Source organism: Gobius niger (genome assembly GCF_951799975.1).
Source record: "Gobius niger genome assembly, chromosome: 14".
NCBI lineage: Eukaryota > Metazoa > Chordata > Actinopteri > Gobiiformes > Gobiidae > Gobius > Gobius niger.
This window is the reverse complement of record NC_136865.1, coordinates 4,302,951-4,330,373: the sequence shown is the minus strand read 5'-3', so window position 1 is coordinate 4,330,373 and position 27,423 is coordinate 4,302,951. Positions and strand designations below refer to the sequence as shown.

The 27,423-nt window shown below is 42.5% G+C and overlaps 1 protein-coding gene across 1 annotated transcript; it reads left to right on the top strand.

Annotated features, from left to right (window-relative positions):
• Window positions 1-6,648: 6,648 nt before the first annotated feature.
• Window positions 6,649-24,501, top strand: oxnad1 (oxidoreductase NAD-binding domain containing 1). Its single transcript, XM_079571327.1, has 8 exons — window positions 6,649-6,803; window positions 9,080-9,180; window positions 10,070-10,133; window positions 11,805-11,908; window positions 16,949-17,090; window positions 21,698-21,928; window positions 21,995-22,103; window positions 24,000-24,501. Exons 2-8 carry the CDS (start codon window positions 9,086-9,088, stop codon window positions 24,155-24,157), a joined length of 903 nt encoding a protein of 300 aa, XP_079427453.1. The 5' UTR covers window positions 6,649-6,803; window positions 9,080-9,085; the 3' UTR covers window positions 24,158-24,501.
• Window positions 24,502-27,423: the final 2,922 nt, after the last annotated feature.

Here is a 27,423-nt window from a genome sequence, read left to right as displayed (position 1 = left end):
CCAATACGTATCTCGATTATGTATCGGATCAGTAATTATGATAAGTAATATGTTTATCTTAAAATGTGTAAAACAGTCATGTGTCTAAAGTTTGGCATTTGACATTTTTTGAGGTGTAAAGACTGAAAAATGCGTTAACACAAAATGTAACAAAGTGCTGTTACTGGAAAACAAAGCAGTTTATGATAAAAATGCCTCCAAACACAAGTATTAAAAGTATTGCGATACTTGACAAAGTATCAATACTTGGTATTACAGCACAAAGCATTGCAATCCAAATCCGATCCGATATTTTATCCCAGCCCTATTGTACATATACACAATGGAGTAATGTGTATTAGTACTTCGGAGGAACATAATGTAATAAGACATAAGACCCTTAAAGGAACAGGCCACTGTTTTTTTTCCAAACTGTGATATGTTCTTACCTGAGTTTGGACGAGTTGATACGTACCTGTCTAGTCTTTGTGCCCGTGGAAGAGCGTGGTAGCTTCACCTCCGTTTGGAGCTATAGGAATACATTGGGAGAGGCCAAATGCTAACAACATCTTTGGTCGTTTTGCGTGACTGAGCGCACGTACAAGAGACCAGACAGGTACGTATCAACTCGTCTAAGCTCAGGTAAGAACATATCTCATCTTAGAGTGAGGGTCTTATGTCTCATTACATTAAACTACCAGCTACAAATACAAATGATTCCATTGTGTATCTAACCCATAGGTACCAGTTTTAGACATTGTTACAGCACATTACATTCTACTAAACTTGGCAGGTACAATGTATCAGGGTAGTGTATCATAAAGTATTACATTTGCCACGGTGTAATTGACTAAAACTAGGTGAAAAGGATGTGTTGCCAAAATCATCACTGCTCTAAAGAAACTTTAGTTTAATATTAGTATTAATATTAGTTTAATTGAGTTTGCAAAAAGCAGAACGTTATCACTACACATAGTAAACACTTTATTAGGCCTATCCTGTGGAGGCATGGCCCGGAGAGAGTGACTGCTCTCATCTTTGTAGAAGAAAGCATGTGGTTTTGTCTCGACTGAGAAGGAATCCCCGAGGTCGGATGGCTCTCTGCCAACAGGGACGACCCGGGACCTGCCCTCGCTCTCATGGAGACTCCGAGGTGTTTATGTGAGAGCCTTCTCCGCCTGTCACGCACAATACCATCTGTATCTAGAGTATCTGTTGACTCTGGCACACAGTGAGGAGGTATGTGCTTCCCTGTTTCATGGGAAGATGTCATCACAAACATTTTTGTGATTGCACAGTTTCATTTAGGGCAAAAGTATCATATCGCAATAATAGGTGATGCAATATCTTTAACACAAGGAGCAACAATACGTCACAAAAGTCTTCATCTGATTGAGATCGGCACAGGTTTGCTATTTCTGACGAAAATAAAGAATGAGGAAGAATGCGTGGGATTTTAAAAGTTCAGTTTTAGTTCTAATTTTACATAATTTATTGCCATTTTAGCCTTGCTTTTTTTGTGTTTCAGATGCCTCCTGGTTGCCTCCCTCGGGAGGTGTTCTGGGCATGTCCTATTGGGACAAGGCCTTGTGGACGGCACAGGGCACGCTGGTGGGACTATGGATGGATGGATGGATGGATGGATGGATGGATGGATGGATGGATGGATGGATGGATGGATGGATGGATGGATGGCAGCAAAAATCTGGAACAGTCTTCATGACGATGTGAGACAGGCCTCAACTCTGACATTGTTCAAATCCAGGCTGAAACAGTCCTTTTTGCCCGTGCATATGACATTGAAAGTATTTTATCTACACTCTTGACTTTTACTGTAATTTTATGTTGATGTTTAATTGATTTGATCTGTTTTCTTGTAATTTTATGTAACTGTGAAGCACTTTGAACTGCCTTGTGTATGAGCTGTGCTCTACAAATAAACTTGCCTTGCCTTGCCTTGCCTTGCCTTGCCTGTTAAATGGGGCTTTCTCTTATATTGAGCTGGACGCTGTTCCAGATGTTACAACCACTGTCTGGGTTGTCTGTATGTCACTTCATGCTCCTGTAACCAAAGACTGAGTGGCTCTGTCAGAAGTAGAGTTCCGTTTTACGGCAGCACAGCTGTTAGTGCTCATGCTACATACAGCTAGAAGGTCCCAGGTTCGATTCCCAGACGGAGGGGGCCTTTCTGTGTGGAGTTTGCATGTTCTCCCCCTGTCTGTGTACAGGTTACTTCTGTGTACTCCAGTTTCCCCTACCACTAAAAACATGTAGGCCTACAATAGCCAGGTGATTCTTACCTTTAGCCTGGCTCCACATCTGGAGATCGGTCCCTGGGTGCCCATACATAACTATGTTTTTTATATTGGAACTAAATGGTAAATGGTCTCAACTTAAATATAGCGCTTTTCCACCTACATGAGGCACTCAAAGGGCTTTACAGCAAGGACCCACTCACCCATTCACTCTGTCAGACACTGGAGGCAAGGAGGGTGAAGTGTCTGGCCCAAGGACACAACAACAGTGCGCACCTTGAAGAAGCGGCATTCGAACCCTCGACCGAAGTCATTTATCAACGGCAAGTAGTCAGGCTATAGTCATTATTTACGTTTCCAAATCTTTTATTTTCATCTATTTATTAGTTTTGACATCAAAAAGTGTCATGCCATTTCACGACCAGGTCACGTTTCTTCAAATTCTTTCCGAATCCCCTTCTTCAATAATGACCGTCTTGTTTTCGGCTTAGTGAACAGAGAATGCCGAGGTAAAGGTAGTTTTGCTCGCAGTTACAGTTGCAGCGAGAAAATGGTCAGCCGCGTAGCATTCCTGTCCACATTCCAAGGCTGGTGTGTGTGTGGATAATGACACAGACGGTTTCAGGCCAGAAGCAGGGCAACTCTGAATGTTACAAGAGAATCCAAATCCTCCGGCTAATGCGCGACGTGCAACAAAGCAAAGTGCCCGAGCCGCTCCCCCGCCCTCTGAATCACAGACAGAGATGCCCTTCTGCCATAATGTCCGATTACTTCATGCAGCTGCACGAAACCACCAGGGTTTCCCAAGCTGTGGTTCAGTCATGGTGGTTAGTGACTAAGCACATTTCCTTCGGTTCTTATCTCGAGTAGAGCAGTTTTCTTGTTACGCCAAAGGAAAAGTCAACGTGTCGATGTTTTTTGTTCATGTAAAAAGGCTAAAAATGGCACACTCCCGAACAGCAGGTGGCGCCGTGCAGATGCAAATGTCAAATGTCACTGATTCACAACACGGAAGAAGGTTTGTCCTTGGTGTGTTGCCGTACAAGGAAGGGAATTGAGGCCACGTTTTTGTGTTTCTGAGGTGCAGTTACTTTCTACTTTCTACAGCAAAAACTTGAAGTAAAAATTTGATTGAGCAGCTACTACTTTAATTGCAGTAATATTGCATTTAACTATGTTTAAAATATAAAAAGGTGTTCTTTCAAATTCTTTTTTAGCAAACACTTTGATATTTGCGGTCTGTCTTTGAGGGTCCTCCTGCAGTGCGTCTGAGGTGCTCTGAGGCGACCAGTAGGAACCACTTTGCTACTGTCACAATTTGCCTTTGATTGAGACTGTGAATTAAGAATGGACTGATTGTGGCCTACACTTGTTCCTGAAAGATAAAATAAGATAGCCTTTATTGATCTCACAATGGAGTAGTCTTAGAAACACTCAGGGTGTGCAGGATAGACAGGAAATGTGAAGAAACCGTAAGGAAATGGGGGCTGGCTCTGGACATTTCAAGCTCCAGCTGACTTTCCATCAAAACATTTTTGCTCCTCTTTTTGACTCTCCTCCATGTGTTTGTCTCAACATGTGCAAAATCATCCTAATTCAATCCTTTCTCTATTTCTATTTTCACCCTATTGTATATTATGAGGCTGGCTCCAATAAAACGCCAAACTACTAGCACAGGAGTGTCAAACATGTGGGCCAGATCTGGCCCACGAGATGATTTAATCCGGCCCCTGCCCTGAAGAGAATAAATTAACGTATGTTAAAAGAGGTCTCTCCTGTTCAGAGTTATGATTTTTTTTTTTAAAGAATAACAAGAATGCTCATTCCAGCCACTGTGGGCAGCTTAAATTAATAAAAAAAGGAAAGACTTTCACACGTGTCCAGCAGAGGGCACTACGTAATAAGAGCTCAGGATATGAACAACACATTATAGCCATGTGGTAAATGGACTGTTGGACAGCTTACCACCACTGAGTGTGGAGTGAATGAATCATGACTATGTAGTACTTTGAGAAACTTGTGACACACGTGTAAAGTGCAATACAAGTGTAGGCCGTTGTTATTGATTCAGCTGCAGTCAAGTTGGGGCTTTGAGCAAATCACAGCTCATTATTATTATTATTTATTGGAAGAATGTTCTATAGTATTTTCCTGTTTACCTTATATGTAGCCCCCGACCTGCCGCGGGAGCTGAATTTTGGGTAAATGTAAGTGAGTAAGAGTACTACCACCACTGATTAGAAGTGGTCAAAGTATTTCGTCACTTGAGTAAAAGTACAGATACTACTGGTCAGATATTACTCCAGTGAAGGTAAGAGTTGTTCAGTCAATATATAAGTGAAAGGACTGAAGTCTTTGCTGTATTCACCCTCTGGATGGCAAGTCCACGGGGACAAACCTTCTTCCTTGTCGAGAGTCAATGGCATTAATGTACATCTGCCACAGCGCCACCTACTGTTCCAGAGTTTGCATTTTTTTCAATGTGGAGTAGAAGGTGATAGTAAAAGTAACATCTCCTCAACATAAACACCACTGAAGTAAAGTACAGATCCTCGGACAGAAACTTTAGTGAACCCCAGTGCTTCGGTAAATTCACACCCGCACTTCTCCGTGTTCCATCCAGTGCGTGTTTATCTAGGCGTGTTCAGACGCTCAAAGACGCAGCACTTCCAGAACTCTTTTGTCACGTAAAAACAAGAGCCATAAATACTCCGAACTAAACAAAAGGCGACCAAAACGTCCGCACGGTCACCGCACCCGTCGGACGAGCTGCGGCGCTGCTCAGGCGCGTAGGAGTGATGTCACACACCACGTCACCGGCCCGCGGCGACGGTGTCACACGGCAACCACGCCGCCTAAATATAGACCGGCTTTTAATCCTGCACTATGAGCCAGAGGTTTAGTCACGGCCTGTTACTGTGTCAGCAATCGTTTCACATTTGATTAACGACATTTGAAGCAGTTTGGATCAGTGTTACTTTTTTCACTAACATAACATATTATTTACACAAAACACAGTAAGTCATTACAATTAAGTAACTCCAGTTACAAAACCAATGCCTAACTCCCCCCAAATAAAATGCAGCACCAAATCAATGTATAAGATCTGCAGCTTCTTATAGTTAAAGGGATATTTCAGGATTTTTGACATAGGGCCTCATTTCCAGAGTGTTGTTGATTTCTGGAGATATTTTTTTTAATTCATGCAGTTCTTATATTTGAAGAGTTACGTAGCGCTAGGCTAATGCAAGGCTAACGCATTTCTATAGTATCAGCTAGCCTGCATTAAAAACAGTGTGACCCGCTCCACAGAGCACCTGAGTCAAATCACTTATAACACCAGACTAACCATATAAATGTCTGCGTCGATAGAATAATTTTTGGAATATAACTGACCTGCATCACATGAGTGATCGCATTTTGAGGGACTATTTTCTAGCAGATCACTCGCCGCTGCGTAGCTTATACAACCACGAAGCTGATGCTGCTCAAATATGACTTATTTTAAATGCAAAATGGTTGAAATTATTCTATGGACACAGACATTTATATGGTTAGTCTGGTGTTACAAGTGATTTGCCTCAGGTGCTCTGTGGAGCGGGTCAGACTGTTTTTAATGCAGGCTAGCTGATATTGTAGAGATGTGCTAGCCTTGCATTAGCCTAGCGCCACGAAACTCTTCAAACAGAAGAACTGCATGAATTACAAAAAAAATATCTCCAGAAATCAGCAACACTGTAGTGGCTACAATTTGATGGTTTCAGACGCAGCCTATCTCTCTCCCATTCATTTTCAATGGCAAATATAGATGCAGTACACTTTTTGGCCACCAGCGTCAAATTGGGGGCGCTGTTTCACTCCTTTCGCAAAGTTAAGGAAAGTGTCTTGGTATTTGTGAGTCATAGAACGTCGCAGCATCAACTTCCCAACTTTTTAAAAATTTTATTGCAAAAGGTCGTTGACATATATGACTTAGAAAAGAATTTATGCTGAACTGACACTTTCAAATTGGTCTAATATGGCATTTTCTTTGACTTAAAGAAATGAATGAGGTAAAGTCACTGTAGGTAGTGCAGGTTACAGGTGGTGTTGTTGCACTATATTGCTACAATAATTGATTGTGTCCTACTAAAACTTGGCTTTTGTAGCCTACTATTTGCATAGATAGAATTAAATGCAAATGTATACCAAAAAAGAAAATAAAGTAACTATTTTTAATTGCAGTTGTATGTGTGTCTTTTCCCTTTTTAGGCCCGTTTTCATTCTGGCCCTCGGAGACAAAAAGTTTGGGCACCCCTGATTTAGATTGTGCTTATTGAAGAACTTGAAGAACAGTTCTGTCCGCTAACCCTGTAGTAGCCTGTTGTTCCAGATGAGGGCGCTAACGGCACACACTGCCACTGCTGCGCCGCGAGGACAGGAGAAGCAGCTTATGTCATCCTGATGCTGCGTTTGCTAACTCACGTTGTGACTGTTTTATAAGATGTACAACATGTCACGGAGCCCGTACAGCTGACATACATTTCTCCCCCACAGCAGCACCCAGACAGCGAGTTTATATCCTCTGAGGTAAGATGTTTTTGGAGATAACGACCTAAAGCTAAGGCTAAGCTAATGCCGCTAAAGCTAACCAGCATGACATACAGGAGGTCACCTGCACCCGGTGTTCTCTTGTTGTTTTCTTTGTTTTAAAATGATTGTCAGCGAAAACAAACATGACTAGACCTTTCTGTATCAGTGTTAAGTTGTAGTCATCAGTGGTGATTCTCGTCCTTATATCGTATTAGAACTAAACTGGACTTTAGGACTAAACAGGACTAAAGTAGATATAAAGTAGGATAAAGGGTTGTCTGGGGTCAGAACCAGGGGGAGAGCAGGACTAAACCAGATGTAAATAAGGATTAAACCAGGACTAAACTATATCTGAGCCTCATAGACATTATTTGGTGTAATAAATGACTGTATTGTACACATAATGTGTTTAGTATGTACATTTCGCTTATTGCCACCTGAGACCATATGTAAAAGAAAACACCTTCAATCCTTCCTAATACTTATTTTCATGACCATGTGTTAGTGATGTTCCGTTGGTTGCTTGTTTCTGGCACAATATATATATATATATATATATATATATATTTAAATAATTTTTTAATGTCATATAGTTTTTTAACCTTTTACCCCCACCATAACTGGGCACATGATGTCCAGTTCAGCGTTTCCCAAATCCAAAAGCTTCTTGACTGGAGCTTACAGTAGGCCAGAGTGACGGCTCATTTGAAAGCTAAGACCTAAAACATGATCTAAACTTTTTTGTTGCAGTCATGTTTTTGAAGCGTTTTTGTTGTGTTTTCATTGCTTTTTTTGTCACGTTTTGTCACTTTTTTGTTGCTCTTCAGTCGCTTTTTCATCAATTTATTGTCATGTTTTTTTGCCACTTGTTTATTGTGTTATCGTTGCTTTTCGTGCACGTCTTTGTCACTCTTTTGTCGCTTTTTTGGCAAATTTTTGATCACTATTTTGGCACTTTTTTCAATTTGCTTATTGTGTATGAATTGCCCCATAGCGACTCCACTGTTAACGGCTTACACTTGCATTGCACTTTACAAGCCTGTGTTAGCGCTACACTGTCGACTATACCGACTTATACTTTTTTGTCAAATGTTTGATCACTATTTTGGCACTTTTTTCAAGAAACCTGTTCATTTCAGGCCTAACGTTTATTTAAATGACACATTGCCAAGTGTGCAGTAATCTGGATCATTTAGGGCTCACTCATGGCTAAACCAAAACTAAACTAGGGGGAACTAAAACCAGAGTCAAACTAGGTAAGGGATAAAGACAGGAATAGATGGGGTCTAAACAAGGACAAAACTTGGAATAAACAAGCCGGACTTAACCAGGACTTAACCACAGGACAACAGTAACTTTAGTTTTGCCGTTGTTTCTAACAGAGTTATTTGTAAGTGTGTTTCTTTTAAAATCTTTAATAACACTGACTGCTGGGTGTTAATTTATCTCATGACTAGCAACAAAATAAGCTTTGTCCTTCAAGAAGGCTTTTTTTAGACAATGTAGAAGATTTTAATACAGGAAGAGGACCATAAGAGAAATCAACATCTGAACAAATACCAGTCCAACCCTTTAAAGGTACACTTCGTAACATTTTGGACTATACTGTTGCCATCAACACAAAACATGGTCTCAATGACTATAGCTCCACACAGAAAGTGCTATTTTTGCAGTGGATGATCAAAGAATGGATCTGGATGAGGACCAAACATGTTTACCTCTCAATTCCTACTGACTTTAGTAAAATAAAAATGGTAAAAAAAATTGATCATGAAATAAATGCTTGTATTTCAATTGTGTTTATTGGGTGAAATCTTACGCGGTGTGGCTTTAAGTAGCCCCTTTTGAACCTCTTAACCCTCACCTGAACCGAGCACATTTTCTCCAGTTTGGCTTCATCCAAATCTATAATCTTCCTGAAAAAAGCGTCAAAATAGTGACAAAAATGATGATGAAAATTCAACAAAAAAAGTCACAAATGTGACAAAAACGGACAAAAACCCAACAAAAAAGTGATGAAAAAAAAGTGACGGCACAGCAACAACTCGAGGAAAAATATCCTTTTTGATCAGTTTTGTAGGTCTTGGTTTTCCATTATGGTGTGACACTGGCCTCAGAAAAACAACCATTATGATGCAGAGTTTTCTTTTCTTTCATATTACTTTCAATATTGCAAATTCTGTGGACATTCTGTCTCTTCTCGTCACTGTAGAACAATTTGACAAAACCTGCCTGTGCACTGTAAAAACTCTTTGTCTCTTTGTGCGTGTTAGGTCGTGATGAGCGTCCGGCGTGTCCTCCTGTCCCTCTCTCGGACCCTGACCCCGGCCTGCCCCCCAGCGGGACAGCTCTGTAGAGGACTGCCCTCTGTCAGGTGGGTCGGTCTCGTCAGTGATGTCCCGGTTGATTCCTCACCCACTGGTTTACAGTAGAATGTGTAAAATAAGCGGGATTGGGACTAAATCAATAATTAGGGGTGGGCCATTTTGACAAAAAATAGTATCTCAATATTTTGTTTAGATATTGATATTTTTGTGATCGTTCAAAGACATGAGTGCAAAGGAGGTCTTGCTAAGCTTTTTCTTTTCATAATTCTATCTTCTATGAAACAGTGTGTGTGTGTGTGTGTCCCTCTCCTGTGTGAGAGCAGAGCAAACCGGCACCTGTCGCTGTAAACTTTCTGAGTCCACACAACTCTGATAAAACACAGAAACGAGGCTGAGAGGAAAATAACAAATGACACTTGGGTTGTTTCATTTATTGAGCTTCTGCTCCCGTTTCAACGCTCCTCAAAATACGTTGGATATTATTGTGTAAGTGGTATATCGCCCACATCGTCGTAATCTGGACTTTTCTACCTCATCTCCTTCTCAAAGGCTCACAACACTTGCCCACCACCTGATGATGTCATGACGTGGCGCCTTTTTGAGCTTAGAAACTTAACTGGGCTAGTTTTGATCATTTCAGTTCAAATGGGGTGTCTCCACGTTTGATTTGAGGTGTTATTTCTAAAATGAAATATTGTCATACACCAGAATAGTTGTTTTTAATCTACTTTCAGTTTTATTTCCCTTTCTCCAACGTGTAAATACTCGTTGTTCCAAATGTCCCCTTCCCGTCTGTCCTGTTCCTTTAAATTCCCCTCATGTTCGCTCACATGGAGGTCAAAGTTCACGTTTACTTGTCTTCATAAGAAGCACACACGCGCTCCGCGGCGCAGGACTGCAGGGTGGCATTCTCAAAACGCTCTTTCTTACCGGCAGGAGAATGTCGTCCACCAGACAAATGGATCATCTTCAAAGGACGGCGGCCAACTCCAGACAACAAGTCAGTGGATTTGTTTTTCTTCTCCCTCCTGTTGTTGCAGCGTGTCGTTGTAATGTAGAGTAGGTGGCAATTGGCAAATCAGAAAGACTCTGAAAAATACAAAATATGGTCTTTCTGAGTCAAATCAACAAATGCATCCTGCAGGTGTGAGTGAAAATAATTGGGTTTGGGTCAGGCCAAAATCATGGCTTTTGCAAAAGGTTGACAAGCTCTAACTTCTCAATAGGTTTCCCAAAATGAATTAAAATTCCAGGACTTGTTCTACATACTGTGATGTTCTGTAGGTGTAAAGTGTAGGATTCAATCTTGTTAAATGTTAGTTATATTGTGCCAGATTTTGAAACAATATTACATTTATTATGCAAACCCACATAACTTATTAGTATAATAAACTCCTGTGAAGTACTTCATTACTGACTATGTCTATTATTGGATTTGTCAGCCATTAAAGGTGCATTATGAAACTTTTTATACGGGAAAAGAAGTTGATATTTGTGTTCATTTGACCTTGTACTGACCCAGCAGCTGTATGAGTGGTCAGCATGGTGCCTTTGCCTTATGTGGTCTCTCCAACGCTCCAGGGTCAATTGTCTGGAAGGTTTTCTCTGCTGACGGAACCGCTCACCAGAAAACCTACAAAATAATTTGGGCGTTCTGCTCTCCCAAAACTTCATCCACTGAGCGGCGCTGTGATCAGAAAATGACATTGTTTGTTGCGGAGCGCACTTCCTGTTGCTGCATACTGTATTCAGACCGAACACGATGGAGACTTTTCTGTTCTGTTTTATTGCCTTAATGGTTTGTGCGGCCCTGTGAGGCGACTCCTGTTGTGATATTGGGCTTTACAAAACCACTGATTGATTTAGGCGTCAGGGGCGAGTGATTTTGAATGTGTTCTGAAGCAAAGGAAGGAGCGACTGACTGAAAAAGAACTGCTGTTTTTAGTTCTAACTAGTCCCTCTTTGTTACTGCCATGTCCTATGGATCTTCAACTATAACTATACACACGATCTACGCAAGGATCTCCCTAGTATTTAAGCACATATCCAGCCCATACGTCTGAATAAAGGACTATTTGTGCCAGTGGACAATGGTTATTCCAGGTTAGCCCCGTTAGCTTGCTACAATCGCCTACAGCTCATTGTCGATGAAAAGTCCGCAATAAACCACAAATGCATCAAGCCCGGCTCAGTGTGTGATCATCTCAAAGGCTGCTTTATATAGTTACACGCTTTATTTACGTTATTCTTGCATAATATTTGTTTTCACCGGATCTATGCGTTGCTAAGGAGCTAGTTAGCTCCGGGCGAGCGGTTAGCAGCTCGGCTACGGACTGACATGGCTGATGTTCTCACGTTGAAAACACAGACTCGATAAAGTTGTATTGGGCAGAGAGATAATCGGAGTGCTTTTTAGTCTCCCAGGGACACCGGGGGAAGCGGTTAGCCCGGCTCGGAGCCTTGAAGGCCGGGCGGGAGACTGTATATATATCAACTTCCTCCTCTCTCTCTCCTTTTGTACCCATTTAAATGTGTTTGATTTGACATGGAATGACCTAATAATCCCCTGTCCATGGGCTCTTTTCCACATAAAGCAGCCTAACCCTGTATTTTGTTAAAGTTTAAATCCGATGTTGTCCTGATGTTGTCCTGATGTTGTGCGTTTGGCCAGGCCCTGTACCCGGCGCAGGTGTGCGGCATCAGCGCAGAGTCGGACACAGTGAAGAGGCTGAGGCTGTCCGTGCACCCAGACTTCAGCTTTAAGGCGGGACAATGGTGAGGAGACACACGCGCAGACATTTACAGGACTCTTCATCATGAATGTGGATGTACAGCGCGACCAGGAAGTATTTACACACCGTTATCTTCAGGCGAGACACAGCAGGGGATTTTGAGCTCCACTAATATCTAGATTTCAATGTCAGAGGAAAACATGGACCAAACTCTCCCTTTTACGATGCCCTTTTTATGACTTTTCCTCAATACTGACATGTTTGGTGTCCACGTGTAGCACGAAAGGCGACCGAGATGACACTGTAATTCAAATATTATGACCATGTCTGTTTTTTCCCCATTATGATATACCTGCTGCCTGATTTATTTCATTTTGAACTCTGAAAAACAAGGCGAAATCGTAATTTTTACAGAATTTATTTTTCAACAAGATCCAAATGATCTTCTGAAAATATCTTTAACCTCTTAACCCCCACTTGAACCGAGCACATTTTCTCCCTTTTGGCTTTACCCAAATCTATAAGCTTCTTGAACAAAGCGTCTTAATAGCGTCGAAAGTGAGGATAAAAATGCGACAAAAACGTGCCGCAACAAAGAAGAAAAAAAAACATGACCAAAAAGTGATGAGGAAAGCAACAATGTTAAAAACACAACAAAAAACAACAAGTGAGGCTTTACACCGGCCTATAGGCTGTAAGCACCAGTCCAGAAGTTTGTAGATTCAACTTTGGGTCCAACAGTCCACAGTATGTTTTTCCAGTAGTGCTGTGGAACATCTTAGAGCTCTTTCGCAAACCAAAGTTGAATAGTTTTGGAGGAACACACAACGTCATGTGTGGAGGAAAAATGGAACAGCACCAACATCAAAACCCTCTCCTCACTGTGAAGTCTGGAGCAGGAGGATCATGGTGCGGGGCTGTTCTGTTGCCTCAGGGCCTGGACAACATGACATCAATAGAATAATGAATTCACAAGTTTATCAAGACATTCACAACAGCGTAGAATAGGTAAGTGAACCCTTGTATTAAATATCTGGCTGATCCTTCTTTTGATGCAATAACTGCTTCATATTTAGTGACCAATTTAGGCAGAAATGTGACAAATTCCAAAAGGTGTACCTACTTTTTTTTTTTCTCGCCACTGTACAAAGCAAAGCAGCACCGGGAGGCTCTGAGGCATTCAAGTGTTGCATGAAAAAAAAAGTTTTGCACTGTAAACTTGTTTCTAAATCGAAGTATTATGTTCTAAATGCAAAAAAAAAAAGACATGAAAGTTGCAGTTTAGCAAATGATGTATCTTATTTATGCTGTGGGGATTGAGATTTCCATTTCTCATTGAATGCAATCAGGACAGTGTGTAGTCTTTGGTGTGGAGTGAGGGGAGTGAGGGGCGTGGGTGAGAGGGGAACCAGGTGAGGGGAGGAGGAGAGGGCATAGCAGGGTTCACTACTGACAAAACAAATGAAAAAAGACAAAAGGGCTGCTTTAAGTTGTCATGTTTTTGTTTCTGTCTGTTTGCACGTCTGTACTGTGGATTTCTAGTGATATATGTGATATTGAAATGATTATAAGTTGTCAATATTTTGTCCAGCCCTAGTGTAAAGCTTCCAAAACAAAGTAATAAATGTGCAACTGCAGTAGCACGTAGCGTCCACATGATGGTGCTATTGTTCTACTGTCCATATCATCAAGTTTAGCCTGTACACGTCGAGCTTTTACTGGGGATTAGTGCAAAGCAAAGCCGTGTTAATACAGAGCTCGTATCCACTCTTGCCAAGCGGAGCGCGTATCAGCTGCGCGTGGGCGTCTTCCCGTCTTGTTTTGCACATAGGTTTATTTGTGGGAGTCCTGGCTCCAATAAAACAGTCAGGAGCCTGTTCATATTCCACCGTACAAGTTTGTGGAGGGGCATTTGGAAGCCATTAACGGTGCGCTCGCGGCTCCGGAATAACCGCAGTAGCTTGTTAAAATATCTCCGAGCCCGTTGGCGCGTCTGTCCGTGCGCGCCGCTGCCAACTGTGCGCCGGTGCGAATGAGCAGGGGGGGGGCGGGGGGGCCGGGCCATACTGCGGGTGGGCGGTGAGAGCAGCCCCTGCACTCTCTGCTCATCAGTGGAGGCATTCTGATAAATTGACTTCTTGTAGCTTTGAAAGTGTTTGAACACGGTGCGTTCCATTCAGTTTAGACACAAGTCGGAAGTACTTTGTTCATCAGCAAAAACAAGACTTCAGAAAAACACTGAATCAGCGCCAAAACGAGGCTGATGGGGACAGAGCCGGTGCTGGCCCTTCTGGGGCCCTAAGCAAAAATCCACACGGGGGCCCTACAGTAGCGTCCCATGGCTATTCAACGAAGAGAGAATCCATTTATGGTCAAAACAGTTCCACAGTTCCAGGGCAGAAGCAGAACATACAGACCTCAATTCAGGCCCCGCCCCCTGTGTGAAGACCACTAACCACTAAACCACTGAGAGACTGGGATTTAGGACGACTACTAGTCTATTTCCCTTTTTAAAATAGTAAATGGCAAATGGTCCCATTCTCTCACCTCTGGTCCCTGACCCACAGATTGGGAACCGCTGATTTAAAACTAACTGAAACCTGCTCCTGGTGGTTCTTTCTGTCTTACCGCTGAGAATTAGCCTGAGTCGCCCAACCCGTTTTAGACTGTGCACATTCAGAGAACCAGAGTTACTGTAAGTTACTGTGCTCGTGAGAACCATGTGGATTCAACTCAACAAAAAGGCCACGGACACGGCTTTTTACTCTCGTCTACTCGCCAAACTACTGTCCTGATGCTCTAGACTCACCAGACACAATAAGAAGAGAGTTTAAATGAGAGTGAGGCCCAGAGCTGCAGCCCAGAGTCCGCGCAGAGAAAACCTGAGAGCAGCGCCCGGACATGGGTGACGTGATGCAGGCGCGCATGAGGCGAAGCACCGGGAGACAGACGCCGAGCGGGACACGAGCGGAGAAGCACTCGCACTTTGGAAGAGACAGGGGGACGGCGGTCGGTCTCTCCTGCTCACTCACTTGCAGACTGCTCTGTGTTGGTGTTATATGTGGCGAAGTAGGCGGAGAGTGAGTGCGCGCTGGAAGAGCCTGTCCCGTAACAACGCGTTGATTAATCAGTGAAACAACACCGTAGTTTGACTGAGGTGCGGGGCCCTTGCGGCTGCGGGGGCCCTACGCACCTTGCGTAGTTTGCGTATAGGAAGAACCGGCTCTGGATGGGGAACTCAGTGAGGGAAGTTAGAACTATGTTTATAATTTCTATACTTTTATGTTTTAGAGTTGGCCAAACATGTGTCGATCTCAGTCAGATGAAAGACTCATTTTGTGATTTATTGTGGCTTCCTGTGATACTGGGACTAGGCATTAAAAGTCATTAGAGGAATTTTGCCAAAAAACAGAGCCTTAAAGGGACTATATGGAGTTTAAAAATGTTAAAATTAAGTATTTTCCTCCCCCTTCATGTTTCAACAATGTCCTAAGGTGTAGAATGAGCCCAGACATATTCACCACAACTGCCTGCACTGTCACTCAGAAAGGTGTTAATTCGGGTCTGAAGTGCCGTCATGCACGAGCTTAATATAGAAGCTGCAGTTACACGTATGACTTGAGGTGGCAGTAGTGAGTATAAAATGGCTAACTTGCATCTAGCCCCTTTAAATGTCAATAAAAGCATTAAATTAGATTCAAAATGGCATTGGATCTAAATTTATTGGAAAATTATGACTTCAGGCAACAACTTTTATTGTGTAAGTGTATCAGAAATACCCAAAGGATGGTCTGAAACATGTTCAGTTGCAGTTTTTTTAATTGACCATTTTTTTTGCTCAAAAGTTTCCCCGTTTTGCCCAATTGTCTTCCCTCTGTTTGATGAAATGTTTGCAAATCTTAAAGAATTAAATTTGCACAAGTTCGTAGCATTAAAATGTAGTACTTGGGCATTAAAATGGCATTAAAAGTATTACATTTGACTTACCTCTGCCTGCATCAACCCTGTCAGTCAGTCTACCCCAGGGCAGCTGTGGCTTCAATAGTAACTTGCCACCACTGAGTATGGAGTGAATGAATACTGACTCCAGTGCGGCGCTTTGAGAAACTTGGTAACACAGGCCTGAAAAGTGCAATACAAGTGTATAATAATAATAATATTATATTGCGCAGTCCTTATCAATTCTGATGTTTAATTTGATTTTATGCGAAATTGACTTTTTAGAGCTTTTTACCAGGTTATTAAAAACACGCTGTACCTGGAGCTGTGTTTTGACCCACTCGCGCCCATCCCATGGGTGCTACAGGGCTGGAGCTGGAGCACCCACTCAAATCTTTGGGCACCCAGGAATTACAAAATGATTCAATAAATATAACCTGTGAAGTCGCTACTCTGTTTTCTGCGGGGCGGTTCAAGACTGTAATGTACGTTATTTAGTTATTATTTAGTGAAGAGAGTGAGAGTGAGAGTAAAATTTTAAAGTAAGCAATCAAGCCCCCCCCCCTTCCTTATTGGACCTGACAGACTATCAATTTAGTCCTGTCAAAAACACTGCACGGACTATTTTTCTTCTCTTTATTGAAACGGCAGGGGAGGAAGAGGAGGGGGGTGGGAGGGACTTATGGTGAGAACTTGTGAAACTCCTGGATATTTATTTTCATCTGTTTTAGAACAATATTGCATTTTCTAACTAACAGAGAGAAAGATAGTGATAGATCTGTTAGAGAAATCACCAAATACCTGTAGCAGAATACGGTTGTCGTTGTAATATGTAGTTGATCATTTCCTAAATAATTGGTGGTACCCTCGAGATGGGGGGGGTGCCAAAAGGTATGGGAGACAAAACTGGTTGGGGAAACTCTGCTCGAATGCACAGAAATGATGTATTTTCCCCCAAAAATCCTACATCATGCTGTGTTATTATTTCGAAATAGAAATTTAAAAATAGACCTCGGCGATGCTTCCCATTCTCTTTCACACCAAACACAAGACTGAAGTACGAACGGCTCAGACACAAGAGCAGCTTTGAAACGTAGCAAAAGCCCAGACTCCCCCCCCACAGGCTGACCACTCTTGTGCGCAGGGTGGACATGTTCATCCCCGGAGTGGAGACGGTCGGGGGCTTCTCCATGTGCTCCAGCCCAGGCCTTCTACAGAGGGAGGGGGTCATCGAGCTGGCCGTGAAGTACACCAAGCACCCCCCGGCACACTGGGTCCACACACAGGTGACGCTCCACACGCCTCTACATACTCGCGTGCAGAATTATTAGGTACCCACATGTTTTTGCGTTTTACATGGTTTTGATCAGTTGTTTAAACCTGATGATTGTGGATATGATTCAACACTTTTGGCTGCAAGACCTCATTGATAGTCAACTAGCAGATGTAATAACTACGTGGTGAAGGGGTTTGAGCGCCCAAATGATCCTTGGAGCTCTGTTGTCGGGGGCTTCGTGCCCCTGGTAGGGTCTCCCATGGCAAACATGTCCAAGGGGACGGGTCAGACGAAAGAGCGGTTCAGAAGCCCCTTATGAGAGACCAACAGGCCTGAGAACCTTGAGGCCTTCCTCCTGTGGACCCACCACCTGCAGGAGGAGCCATAAGGGGCTGGTGCAATGTGATTTGGGCAGCTCCAACGGCTGCCCCCACGACCCGGCAACGGACAAGTGGTAGAAAATGGATGGATGGATGTATTCATAACCAAATCAAAACATGATAATGACATAGATATCGAAAAGACTTACTTTTTCACACATCCTCCCTTCTTTTCAACCACCATCATCAATCTTTTCACCTGCTGAGGATCAACACTTTGCTCCAGATAAGGAGTTGATTTTCACACTGTTCTACTCTGAAGGGGCCAATGATCTCACAGTTGATGATTCCTGCCCATACCATGATTCCTCTACCACCTTGCTGCCTTCTAAACCTGGCTGGGGCGTCATGTCCATGAGCCATCCGGACTCGAGCCCCTCCGTCTGGACCATCCAAGGTCACCCTCATCTTGTCCGTCCGCAGAACTCTGCTAAAATCGGCCTTCATGTATTTTTGTGCCCATTGCTGGTGTTTTTCTTCATGTTCCTTTCTTAGAGGGGGTCGGGTTTGTGCTTTTTTCACTTCAGAAACCTCGCGAAGTACACTGCACCTGATACTACGAGGTACACCCGGCAAGCCCGCAATTGGTGAAAATGCCGGAACTGGTTTGTTAGAGGCTTTCTCTCGACTTCCCTCTTTATTCTGCGTAGATCGTCGTCTTTTCTTCTCAACTCTTTTCTTCCACCCCTCTTGTGAAACGTTGCACAGTCCTACAGATTCTGTTCAAATCTTTTAGCAATTTGCCTTATTCTCAGTCCTTCAGCCAGCAGTTTCCCTCTTTTATCCTTTTCAGCGGGAGTTCAGTCTTTTTTTCTGAACCATCTTTAGTGTTCTGTCTTCGGTGCCTAATAATTCTGCACAGGTAAATGTTGGCAACTTGTATTTATCTCACCTGCTAGTAGTCGAACAAAGAGGTCCTGCAGCCAAACTGTTTCAATCATTCACAGGTGTAACTTAAATGCAAATGGACTATCCAACAGGTTTAAATGTGCGATCACAGCCATGTAAATTGCCAAAACATGGGGGTACATAGTAATTGTGCATGCACTGTACACGCCTCTACGCTCAGGAAAACACATTCACGTTAACAGTATTTGCTGTCATTACAAACAAAACAAATATTTCCATTTTTAACCCTAATCGTAATCTTAACCCTAACCCTAAACCCTAAAACTAATCATCCCAGGTCTCTGAGATTGATGTCAGTGATTCAAAGAGCCCTGAGACACAATACTATCCAGGAGTTTCATTGAAAACCCTTTTTTTTTTGCTTTTTTTTCTACCTTTGACACTGAAATATCATTTGCATAATCATTTGGAAATGCAGTATATTTATGTCAGTAATGTACCAGCAGATATCACTAAATGTAATTGTTTTCCCCCTTCACCTGCAGCGTCTGGCCTTAAAGATTAGCCGCAGAGCTCAGTTAAAAGTAATCATAGTATAGAGGCTGGTGATATCAAACGATGCCCACCAGAGAGTAACACTAAAGAGTTCTCTCACAGTTTGAAACGCGACCTTCTAAACCCGCTCCACATCCGGAGAGTTTGGTGTTTTTCCCGTTTTTTTTGTCTTCCCCCCTCGGAGACGGGCCAAAGTCAAGTGCGCTTCCTCCGTGTAAAGAACGGCTCACAGCGGGCGCCTCCTGTGATCTCCACTGTAGCGTTAGCCCTGTGATATTAGCCGCTTTAAACAGCGTGTGTGTGTGTGTGTAGGCCTGGTACAAACGCACATAAAACGGCATTCACACACTCTCCACTTCCCAAAGAGAGAGGCGAGTTTTTTTTTTTTTTTTTGATGTCTGCCGCCGTACCTCTGCGTTTCCAAGGAGACGCTCGGCAAATTGGAGCGCTGTGTAATACTTGTAATTTTACACTTTTGTGCTTTTGTGTACCCATTTGTCGGAGAAGAACAGGGCTGGGTGATGCTCGGATATTATATAGAATCACAGTGCAGTCGGTTGGTTCCTCGTCTGCCGGAGGGGAGTCTCATGCTGACAATTTAGCGTTAGCCTTTTGACGAAAATGTCATTCAGTTTCAGTCAAGATTTAGTCAAATAATTCTGTTCAATTTTGGTCTAGCTTTAGTCTGACGAAGCACTTTCTAACATAAATGTCTCATCATGCTTTAGTCACCAATGAGCTTGTTGCTGTTACATTATCAGAAAAAAAAGGTGTTGATAATACTCCTTGAAAATTGTGTTTATATTTTTTTGATTAGTATTTAGCATGCCCTTACATATGGCAGAGATTACACTTTGTGCTTGTGCTGTTTAATATAATTAGCCAACAGACGTCCCGCTTTCTCCCCTTCCTCAAAATGTTGTTGTCTAGCTCTAAAAAGTGAAAATTCAAATTTTTGAGAAAGTAATGAATTATATTTATACTTCAGCTGTGATAGTTTGTGGAGATTGTCATTTGAGATTTTACTTTTATACGCATTTTCAGCCACAGTCACTTCCTTTTCCAAGATCTCTAGGTCCCTATTTTTTCTTTTCTTTTTATATGAGGCATGTTGTATAATAGATCCTCTTATTATACGGCTCTTCACAACGTAAGTAGAACGCTCCGTTGATTTGAATGGGATTTCCCAACGTTCTACCGGTCATTATTTTCTGATAAAGGACCTCTGAGAAAAATAATGACGCTGCCAATGGCAACCGAGTTGGTGCTTTCATATCACTCCGCGCGTACGTAGTAGCGACACTATCTCTGTCCCCGTCACTGCGAGAGAAGTCGGGGGAATCGCTCGTGAAGTTAGCGTGAGTCTGACTTTCAACTTACCCAGAGATTCACCACCATTCCTCCAACTGCGCCTTCAACTAAGTAGCTAGGCTAGCTGCTAGCCTTGCTGCTTCTAGCCTAGCAAAACGTTGCCGAGCAACGCACAAACTTTTGGGAACTATTTGTCGTGGAAGTCATTAAATAAACCTTTCGACCTTCATAAAAGTGTACGAAGTTTATGTTGTGTGTTCAGTTGGCAAATGACCGTGTAATAAGCGGGATAATGTATAGAACGCTGGTCATTATCGGGAAAATAAGCACCTTCAGGGCGAAACAAGACCGGTTCGCCCTGTCGGTGCTTATTTTCCCGATAATGACCAGCGTTCTATACATTATCCCTTACTTAGAAAACCTTTAAGTGTTTCCCAAGCTACTCCCGGTGATGGGGCAGTGGAGAGGTTAGTTTCCTTAAATAAATCAATTTCTTTCTTTATTAAGCCAATGAAATCTGTATCCTGCAACAAAGTAGAATTAAAACACCATCTTGCCGACTTATCACTATTAAACAAGGTTGAGAAACAAAGGCCTACCTGTGCATGATCTGATGTTAAAATAGGGCCAATGTCGCATACATTTATGTTGGGGAGCAGTGTTTGTGATATTAAGGAATAATCTAATCCTTGTAAACACCTTGTGACGAGCAGAGTAAAAGGTATAATCACACACTGTTGGGTTCATCAGTCACCGTACGTCCACCAAGCCCATGTCTTGTCCACTGCCTTGCGTTTTCTTGAGGAGGATGGCGTGCTGCGGTCTAAGATATTACCATTGGTTTGGTTGAAATCACCACCCAATATTACTGGGGAACTATGAGTATTGTGAAACTGTCGTATTTTATGTTCCACTTCACAGAAAAATGTGGGGTCATCTAGACTAGGGGCGTATATGTTAGCTCGAATTAATTCCATACCATGAACCTCCGCTTTCAGCACTACCATTCTCCCATTCTCATCTGTAGCAACCTTTATACATTTAAATGGCAGGCGTTTATGAACTAATATAGCTACGCCTCTACTTTTACTTGATCCACTAGAATAGTAGATATGGCCGATCCAATCTTTATGCATTTTATTAATTTATTTTTTCGTTAAGTGTGTCTCTTGAAGAAACGCAATGTCACATTTCTTTGCTTTAAGACTACTAATGACCTTTTTCCTTTCAACCGGTTGACCCATGCCCTTAACATTCCAACTATAAAACTGAAGCTTCTTATCCATAATCTAAGTAAAGCTCAGAACGATCAAAGCAAGAAATGGCGTATAAGACAGCCTCCATAAAACCAAAAAACAAGTTGTATATCAGCAACATGAGCATGTAAAGATGGAAAAACGACAAATGATGAATAATGAAACGACACTACGGTGATCTGGACCTGCCTTTAAAATCATACTTTGCAAACATAATGGCAGTATTAGGTCAAAAAGCGTCCCTGAACACCTCTCTCTCCCTGCAGTGCACGTTGGGCTCCCAGGTGGCGCTGCGTGCGGGCGGGGACTTCTTCTTTGACCCGGCCCCCTCCGGCCCCGCCGTGGAGCTGCTGCTGTTGGCCGGCGGCGTGGGCATTAACCCCCTGTACTCCATCCTGCTGCACACCGCCGACCTGCTGCGAGAGGGGCGGGGCCACAGCATCAGCTCCGCCCACATCTGCTACAGCGCCAAGGACGCCCAGCAACTGCTCTTCAAGGTACCGCGGAGATGACACGGGCGGCCTCCGCTTCAGACCGTGGATTAACCCTGAGCTGTGTTTCAGAGCTCCATACTGGACATGGTGAGCGAGTTCCCCGAGTCGCTGTCCTGTCAGTTCCACGTGACGCAGCAGAGCGCAGAGGTGGAGGCCCAGCTGCAGCCCCTCACCACCCGTGAGTACAGCACAGTCACATGGGACCACAAGTCAAATCCAATCACTGCATAATCTTAGAACTTGATTGTAAGTAGGACCTGAGCACTTTGAGTTTAGATTATGAAGTCAGTCTATTAATGTAGGAGCAGACCTGTTGAAAATGTGCAGGACAGCTCCAAAAAGCATTTTTACACACCATTTAGCAGAAACATTGTGCAAAGAGTCATTCATGTGACAACATTCATCTCCACCCCTTTTTAGCAATAACCAGAAAGGTGAGTTGTGTAGCTTAAAGGAATAGGCCACCGTTTTTACATACTGAGATATGTTCTTACCTTAGCTTTGACGAGTTCTTTAGGACCTGTCTGATCTTCACCCGTGCCTTCAATCACGTAAACACGCCGTTAGCATTTAGCCTCTCCCTCTCTCCTCTATTGCTCCAAAACAGGTCAAGATAGAAGCTACCAAGCTCTTCCACGTTTTCCCTATTTAAATATGGTTACGTGAAGTGTTCCACTACAAAGCTAGCTAAATGCTAACGCCGTCTGTGCTGTGTTTACGTGACTGAAGGCACGGGGGAAGATCAGACAGGTCCTAAAGAACTCATCAAAGCTAAGGTAAGAACATATCTCAGTATGTAAAAACGGTGGCCTGTTCCTTTAAGCTTGCATAGCTCCTCTTTAATGATGCCCGGGTGTCGGCTGTTGAGATGGTACAGCAGCAAGGTTGTACTTGTATATCTAAGCACTGCAATGCAATGCTTGGATTTTGCCCAGTTATTCTCGATGTATGTAAAATGTATTACGCCACTTAGGTTAGGCAATTTTTAACAATTATTTGGTTAACCATGGACACCCCTACACCTCGTAAAATATTCTTTCAAGTTCCACCAGGTCATGATCAAAATCCAGTGTTGGGGTAAAGTATTACAAAAGAAACAACTCACAGAAATATATTAAATTTTTCAGTAACTGAGAAATATTACATATTACTCAAGATATGGTAATATATTAGTCTATACAATTAAAGGGGGGGTATTATGCAAAATGGACTTTTTCAAGCTTTACATCATGTTATACTGTTATTCCCTCATTAAAAACATGCCTGAAGTGTTGCCTTGGCACATTCATGTATTTTTGAGTAATCTGTAAAAACTCTGATGGCGGCCATTTTAGGGATAGGTTTGCCTGAGTCCTCCTAGGAACGCCCCCACCTCCTGGAGACGCCTCCGAGCTTTCGTCACCAGCCGAGTAACCAACCACTGCTCCTCAGCAGAACCCCCTCCCCACTGATGCCACAGACAGCGTGTGGAGGGGGCGTGTCGGAAAGGCTCAGAGGTTCTTATAGAGACAGAGGCCTATTTCAAGACATTCACTACAGCCATTTTGAGAGAATAACTGCCTTGCATAAAATTGCTCTAATTTACTGCATTTACAGACCAACAGAGGGTTTGGTCATCATTGTAGTGAGCTATAGACGGGTGCTATGTGAATGAAAAAGCATAATACTCCCTCTTTAAGTAACTCAAGTTACAAGTGCATTTAAATGGTGTTTACTGATATGCCAAACTCCCCCCAAATGGCTGAATAAGATCTACAGTTGTGTGTAGTTAATGTCGTCAAATCAAAACATGAGAGAATGAGGAAAGAGAAGGAAAAGGAACTCTTTGACTGCACTTTTGCTCGGTGGCATTATTACTGTTTTCAGTTTATATTTTCTCAAAGGTAACTCAAAGTAGTGTAACTGAGCTACATTTTTAAACAGTAACTACTAATTACCTTTTTAAAGTAACTTGACCAACTATTTATACCAGCAGCTCCTGCAGCTCAATGTGCCTCACAAACCAGAAGAGCAAACATGTTGCATTCTAAAACAAATAGTATAAGCATTTCTCTTTGTTGTGGCGTGTGTGCAGGCGGGCGGATCAGCACGCAGCAGCTCCAGGCGCACGTACGGCCCCAGAGCACCCTGTGTTACCTCTGTGGACCCCCGCCCATGATCGAGGCTCTGTCCGACACACTCGGGGAGCTGGGACTGCCCGCAGACAGGATCCTGTTTGAGAAGTGGTGGTAGGGACACGCTGACGGACAGGGGACGAGGGACGAGGGACGAGGGGAGGACTCGTGTCGGACTGGACCCTTTTTATTTCTATGAAGACGACAACCGCAAACGCACAACTCCAACGCTCCTCTTCTGACTGTGGTGATGTGGGAGAGGTCCTGACGTCACTGTTACACTGCCAGTGCCCCTCACATTTCACTCTTTGATTCATTTTATTATATGACAGTGTTGATGCTGTACTGACTCGGATCTATATTGTATAAAAAGAGGTTTAAAGGCCATTTATTTTTAATCGGACCTTCGCTGGGAACGGGACAACAGCAGCTCGTCTCCATGGAGCTGCTTGTTTGAATACATCAGAGCTGGTGATGGGCGATGCCATTTTCTCTTAAAGGAACAGGCCACCGTTTTTGCATACTGAGTTCTTCTTTTTACATATGCAAATTAGCATTGGTTCTTTTTACCCAGTATCGATAATTAAAAAGTAGCCGTTTGGTATCAGTATGACGTTACTCTGGTATCGATCAGCCCATCCTGAATCTTCTAATGCTTCATTTTGACACAACTCATTGCAAAAACAGCCTCTTCTGTGATGTAGCAACATATAACCTGAAATATTCCGCAGTGTGGCTTTAATGTGAAGAGATATGGTGGCCGCAAAGGGGTCCTGTGGCCGAGGTTGGGAATCACTGCTGTAGAGAACAGTAGAGCATGAGCCCATAATCAATACTGTCGTTTTTTTTAAGAGTTCACATTTTCTGATGAAAATACCTCATCTCCAACAACCTATTTATGCCATTTATGATGTGATTTTATTTTTGCTTTTATCATTATTTTTGCGTGCCGGCCTCGTGCGGCGCGGCGTAATGCAGACACAGGGGGCGCCGTGGGGACATGTCCTCGCACTCATTCTCATGTCCGTTTCCACTGATGACACAGGAAATGACACCGAGCCAGTCCGTCTGCTTTTAAACACTTTATTTACTCAGAGGCAGCGCTCGAATACAGCAGAGGTCAGATGGAATCAGACGGAAACAGCTGCCGACGACTGCAGCCACGTGTGCTCAGAGGGGGGTAGAGGAGCCAGGGGATATACTCGAGTAAGAGCAATGATACTTTGAAAAAGTAGTGACCAAAATAAGTACTGAAGTAAAAGGAAAAAAGTACTTTATTTTCAAGGACGCCATAAACTGTGTAAAACAAGACCTAAAATTTTATGGAAGTCAGGATATTTAAAGAAAATTCCAAGAAAATACATAATTCTGAAGAACAAGGAGCACCAGACGATCAAAAATGAAACATTTGTTGCTTGAGTAATTACTCACAGTGGAGAAAGTAACAATTGTTTTTACTCAAGTAAGAAACAGATACTTCATTATAATTTTACTGAAGTAGTGACATATGATAAAAGTATTCTAAGAAATACAATTTCTTCAAAAAGTGAGTTAAATGTAACTGAGTACTACCCGCCTCTGTGTATACTTTACGTTCTGATGTGCTACACAGTGTACATGTGTTTTGAACTAATGCTGAGTGTAAGTCTGTGGGGCATTAAAAGTCATTGAATGAATTGTGCTAAAATGAAGGCCTTAAATGTCTTTAAAATGCATTCACTTTGATTTAATCTACATTTCCTTGGAAATAGTGACTTGACTTTTCTACACCACAATTGTATCTAAAATACTTTAAATCTGATTCAGAACACATTAAATTGCAGTTTTGTTCAAATGTCTTTTGTATGAATTTTTTTGTCTGATTTTCTTCTAAATATCCACATTCTCCATCCGTCCTCTTTTTCCACCTACAATAGGCACTCATTTAGACATTTCTTGCATTTGTGGCATTTAAAATAGACATTAAAAAGCATTACATGTGACTTGCTGCCTGTATGAACCCTGTTAAACAGAATGTAATGAAGGCTGCGCTCACATGATGTCACAGAGATGGACGACCAATTAGAATTCTGTAGTAACATGAGCCTTTTGGAGCTCCACACACTCCCGTCAATTATTATTGTAATGAGGCGATTCATTGTGATTCAACTCTTCCCCAAAGGTTTATTGGAAATTCTAACATTGTTGCAAATGGGTCTCCGCTTTACTGGCTCTTACCGACGTAACATTTTCTTCATAAGTTTGTGCTCGTGCTTCACAGCTGAAAGGTCCGGGTTCGATTCGATTGTCTGCGTAGGTTTCCTCCGGGATGGATGAATGAGCGTGTGTTTGAAAGTGCACATGGGGGACGACGGATGCAAATGAACCCAAGGCTACAGTCTGGTGTGGCTTTTTCATTAACATGCACTGTCCCGACCAAATAAACTAATAAACAATTCGGGTGAGTTTTTGGTATCTAATTCCTTTTATGTCGTTTTGAACCCCAAAAACCAAGGCAAAGTGAACATTTCTTCGAGTTGCTTATTAAATAAACGTATGCAAATTCCCCTTTAACAAAGTAGTGTATATAATATGTCACAAAATAAAACCATAAACTTAACCTGAAAAATATAGGCCATTTTGTTTTGGGTATTTTGAGTTTGTGCAACATTTACAGTATATTGAGTTGACAATGAGTTCGCTTTTAATCTCAGTCTCTCTTACAGAACAGTGACAGTTCCACTATGTAACCATATCTTCATAAGACTATTACATACATTATAATAATACTAATAATAACGCATAGTTTTATACTACATTCACCCAGGCTTCCTGGTGTTTCCAAACGGTCTCCATCAAAGCACTGACCAGGCCCTTCCTGTTAAGCTTCCGAGGTCTGACGGGATCGGACAGAACAAAGGTGCTATGGCCACTATAGCGCAACATAATTATTCTTCCACAAATTTCATGAACTGCACTTCTAAACCCTTTATTAGTGACACCAGATAGAGCTGAATAGTTGTTCACATTGCTCCCTGGAAGTTTTGAAATGTTTTAGTAAACCCTTCGATGTGAAGAGTCTGGATGCTGGAAACGCGCTAGGAATGAGTTTGGACCAAAACTAACCATTTAAAATTCACAAAAACCTTTACATAAAAGATAATAGAAACTTAATCTGTGTGCAAAAGCATCTTAGTTCTTAACCCCTTAACCAAGCAACTTTTGTTCCAAATCTTAAAGCAGTACTAAGTAACTCTTCCCCCTAGAGGCCATAAGCGCAACTGCAGGTGTCGTAGCAAGTTACGATTTTTTAACTTATTGTCTTGGAGAGTCAATAGTACGCTGACAGGAAAGGCGAAGGCAGAGAGGGTTACTGTGCATCCAATTATACAATGGAAATATTTT

Excerpts from the sequence above, each read along its gene's own strand:
- oxnad1 (XM_079571327.1), top strand. The coding sequence starts at position 9,086 with ATGAGCGTCCGGCGTGTCCTCCTGTCCCTCTCTCGGACCCTGACCCCG. Across the intron at positions 9,181-10,069 it reads AGAGGACTGCCCTCTGTCAG|GAGAATGTCGTCCACCAGAC; the intron begins GTGGGTCGGTCT and ends TCTTACCGGCAG. Across the intron at positions 22,104-23,999 it reads GCTGCAGCCCCTCACCACCC|GCGGGCGGATCAGCACGCAG; the intron begins GTGAGTACAGCA and ends GCGTGTGTGCAG.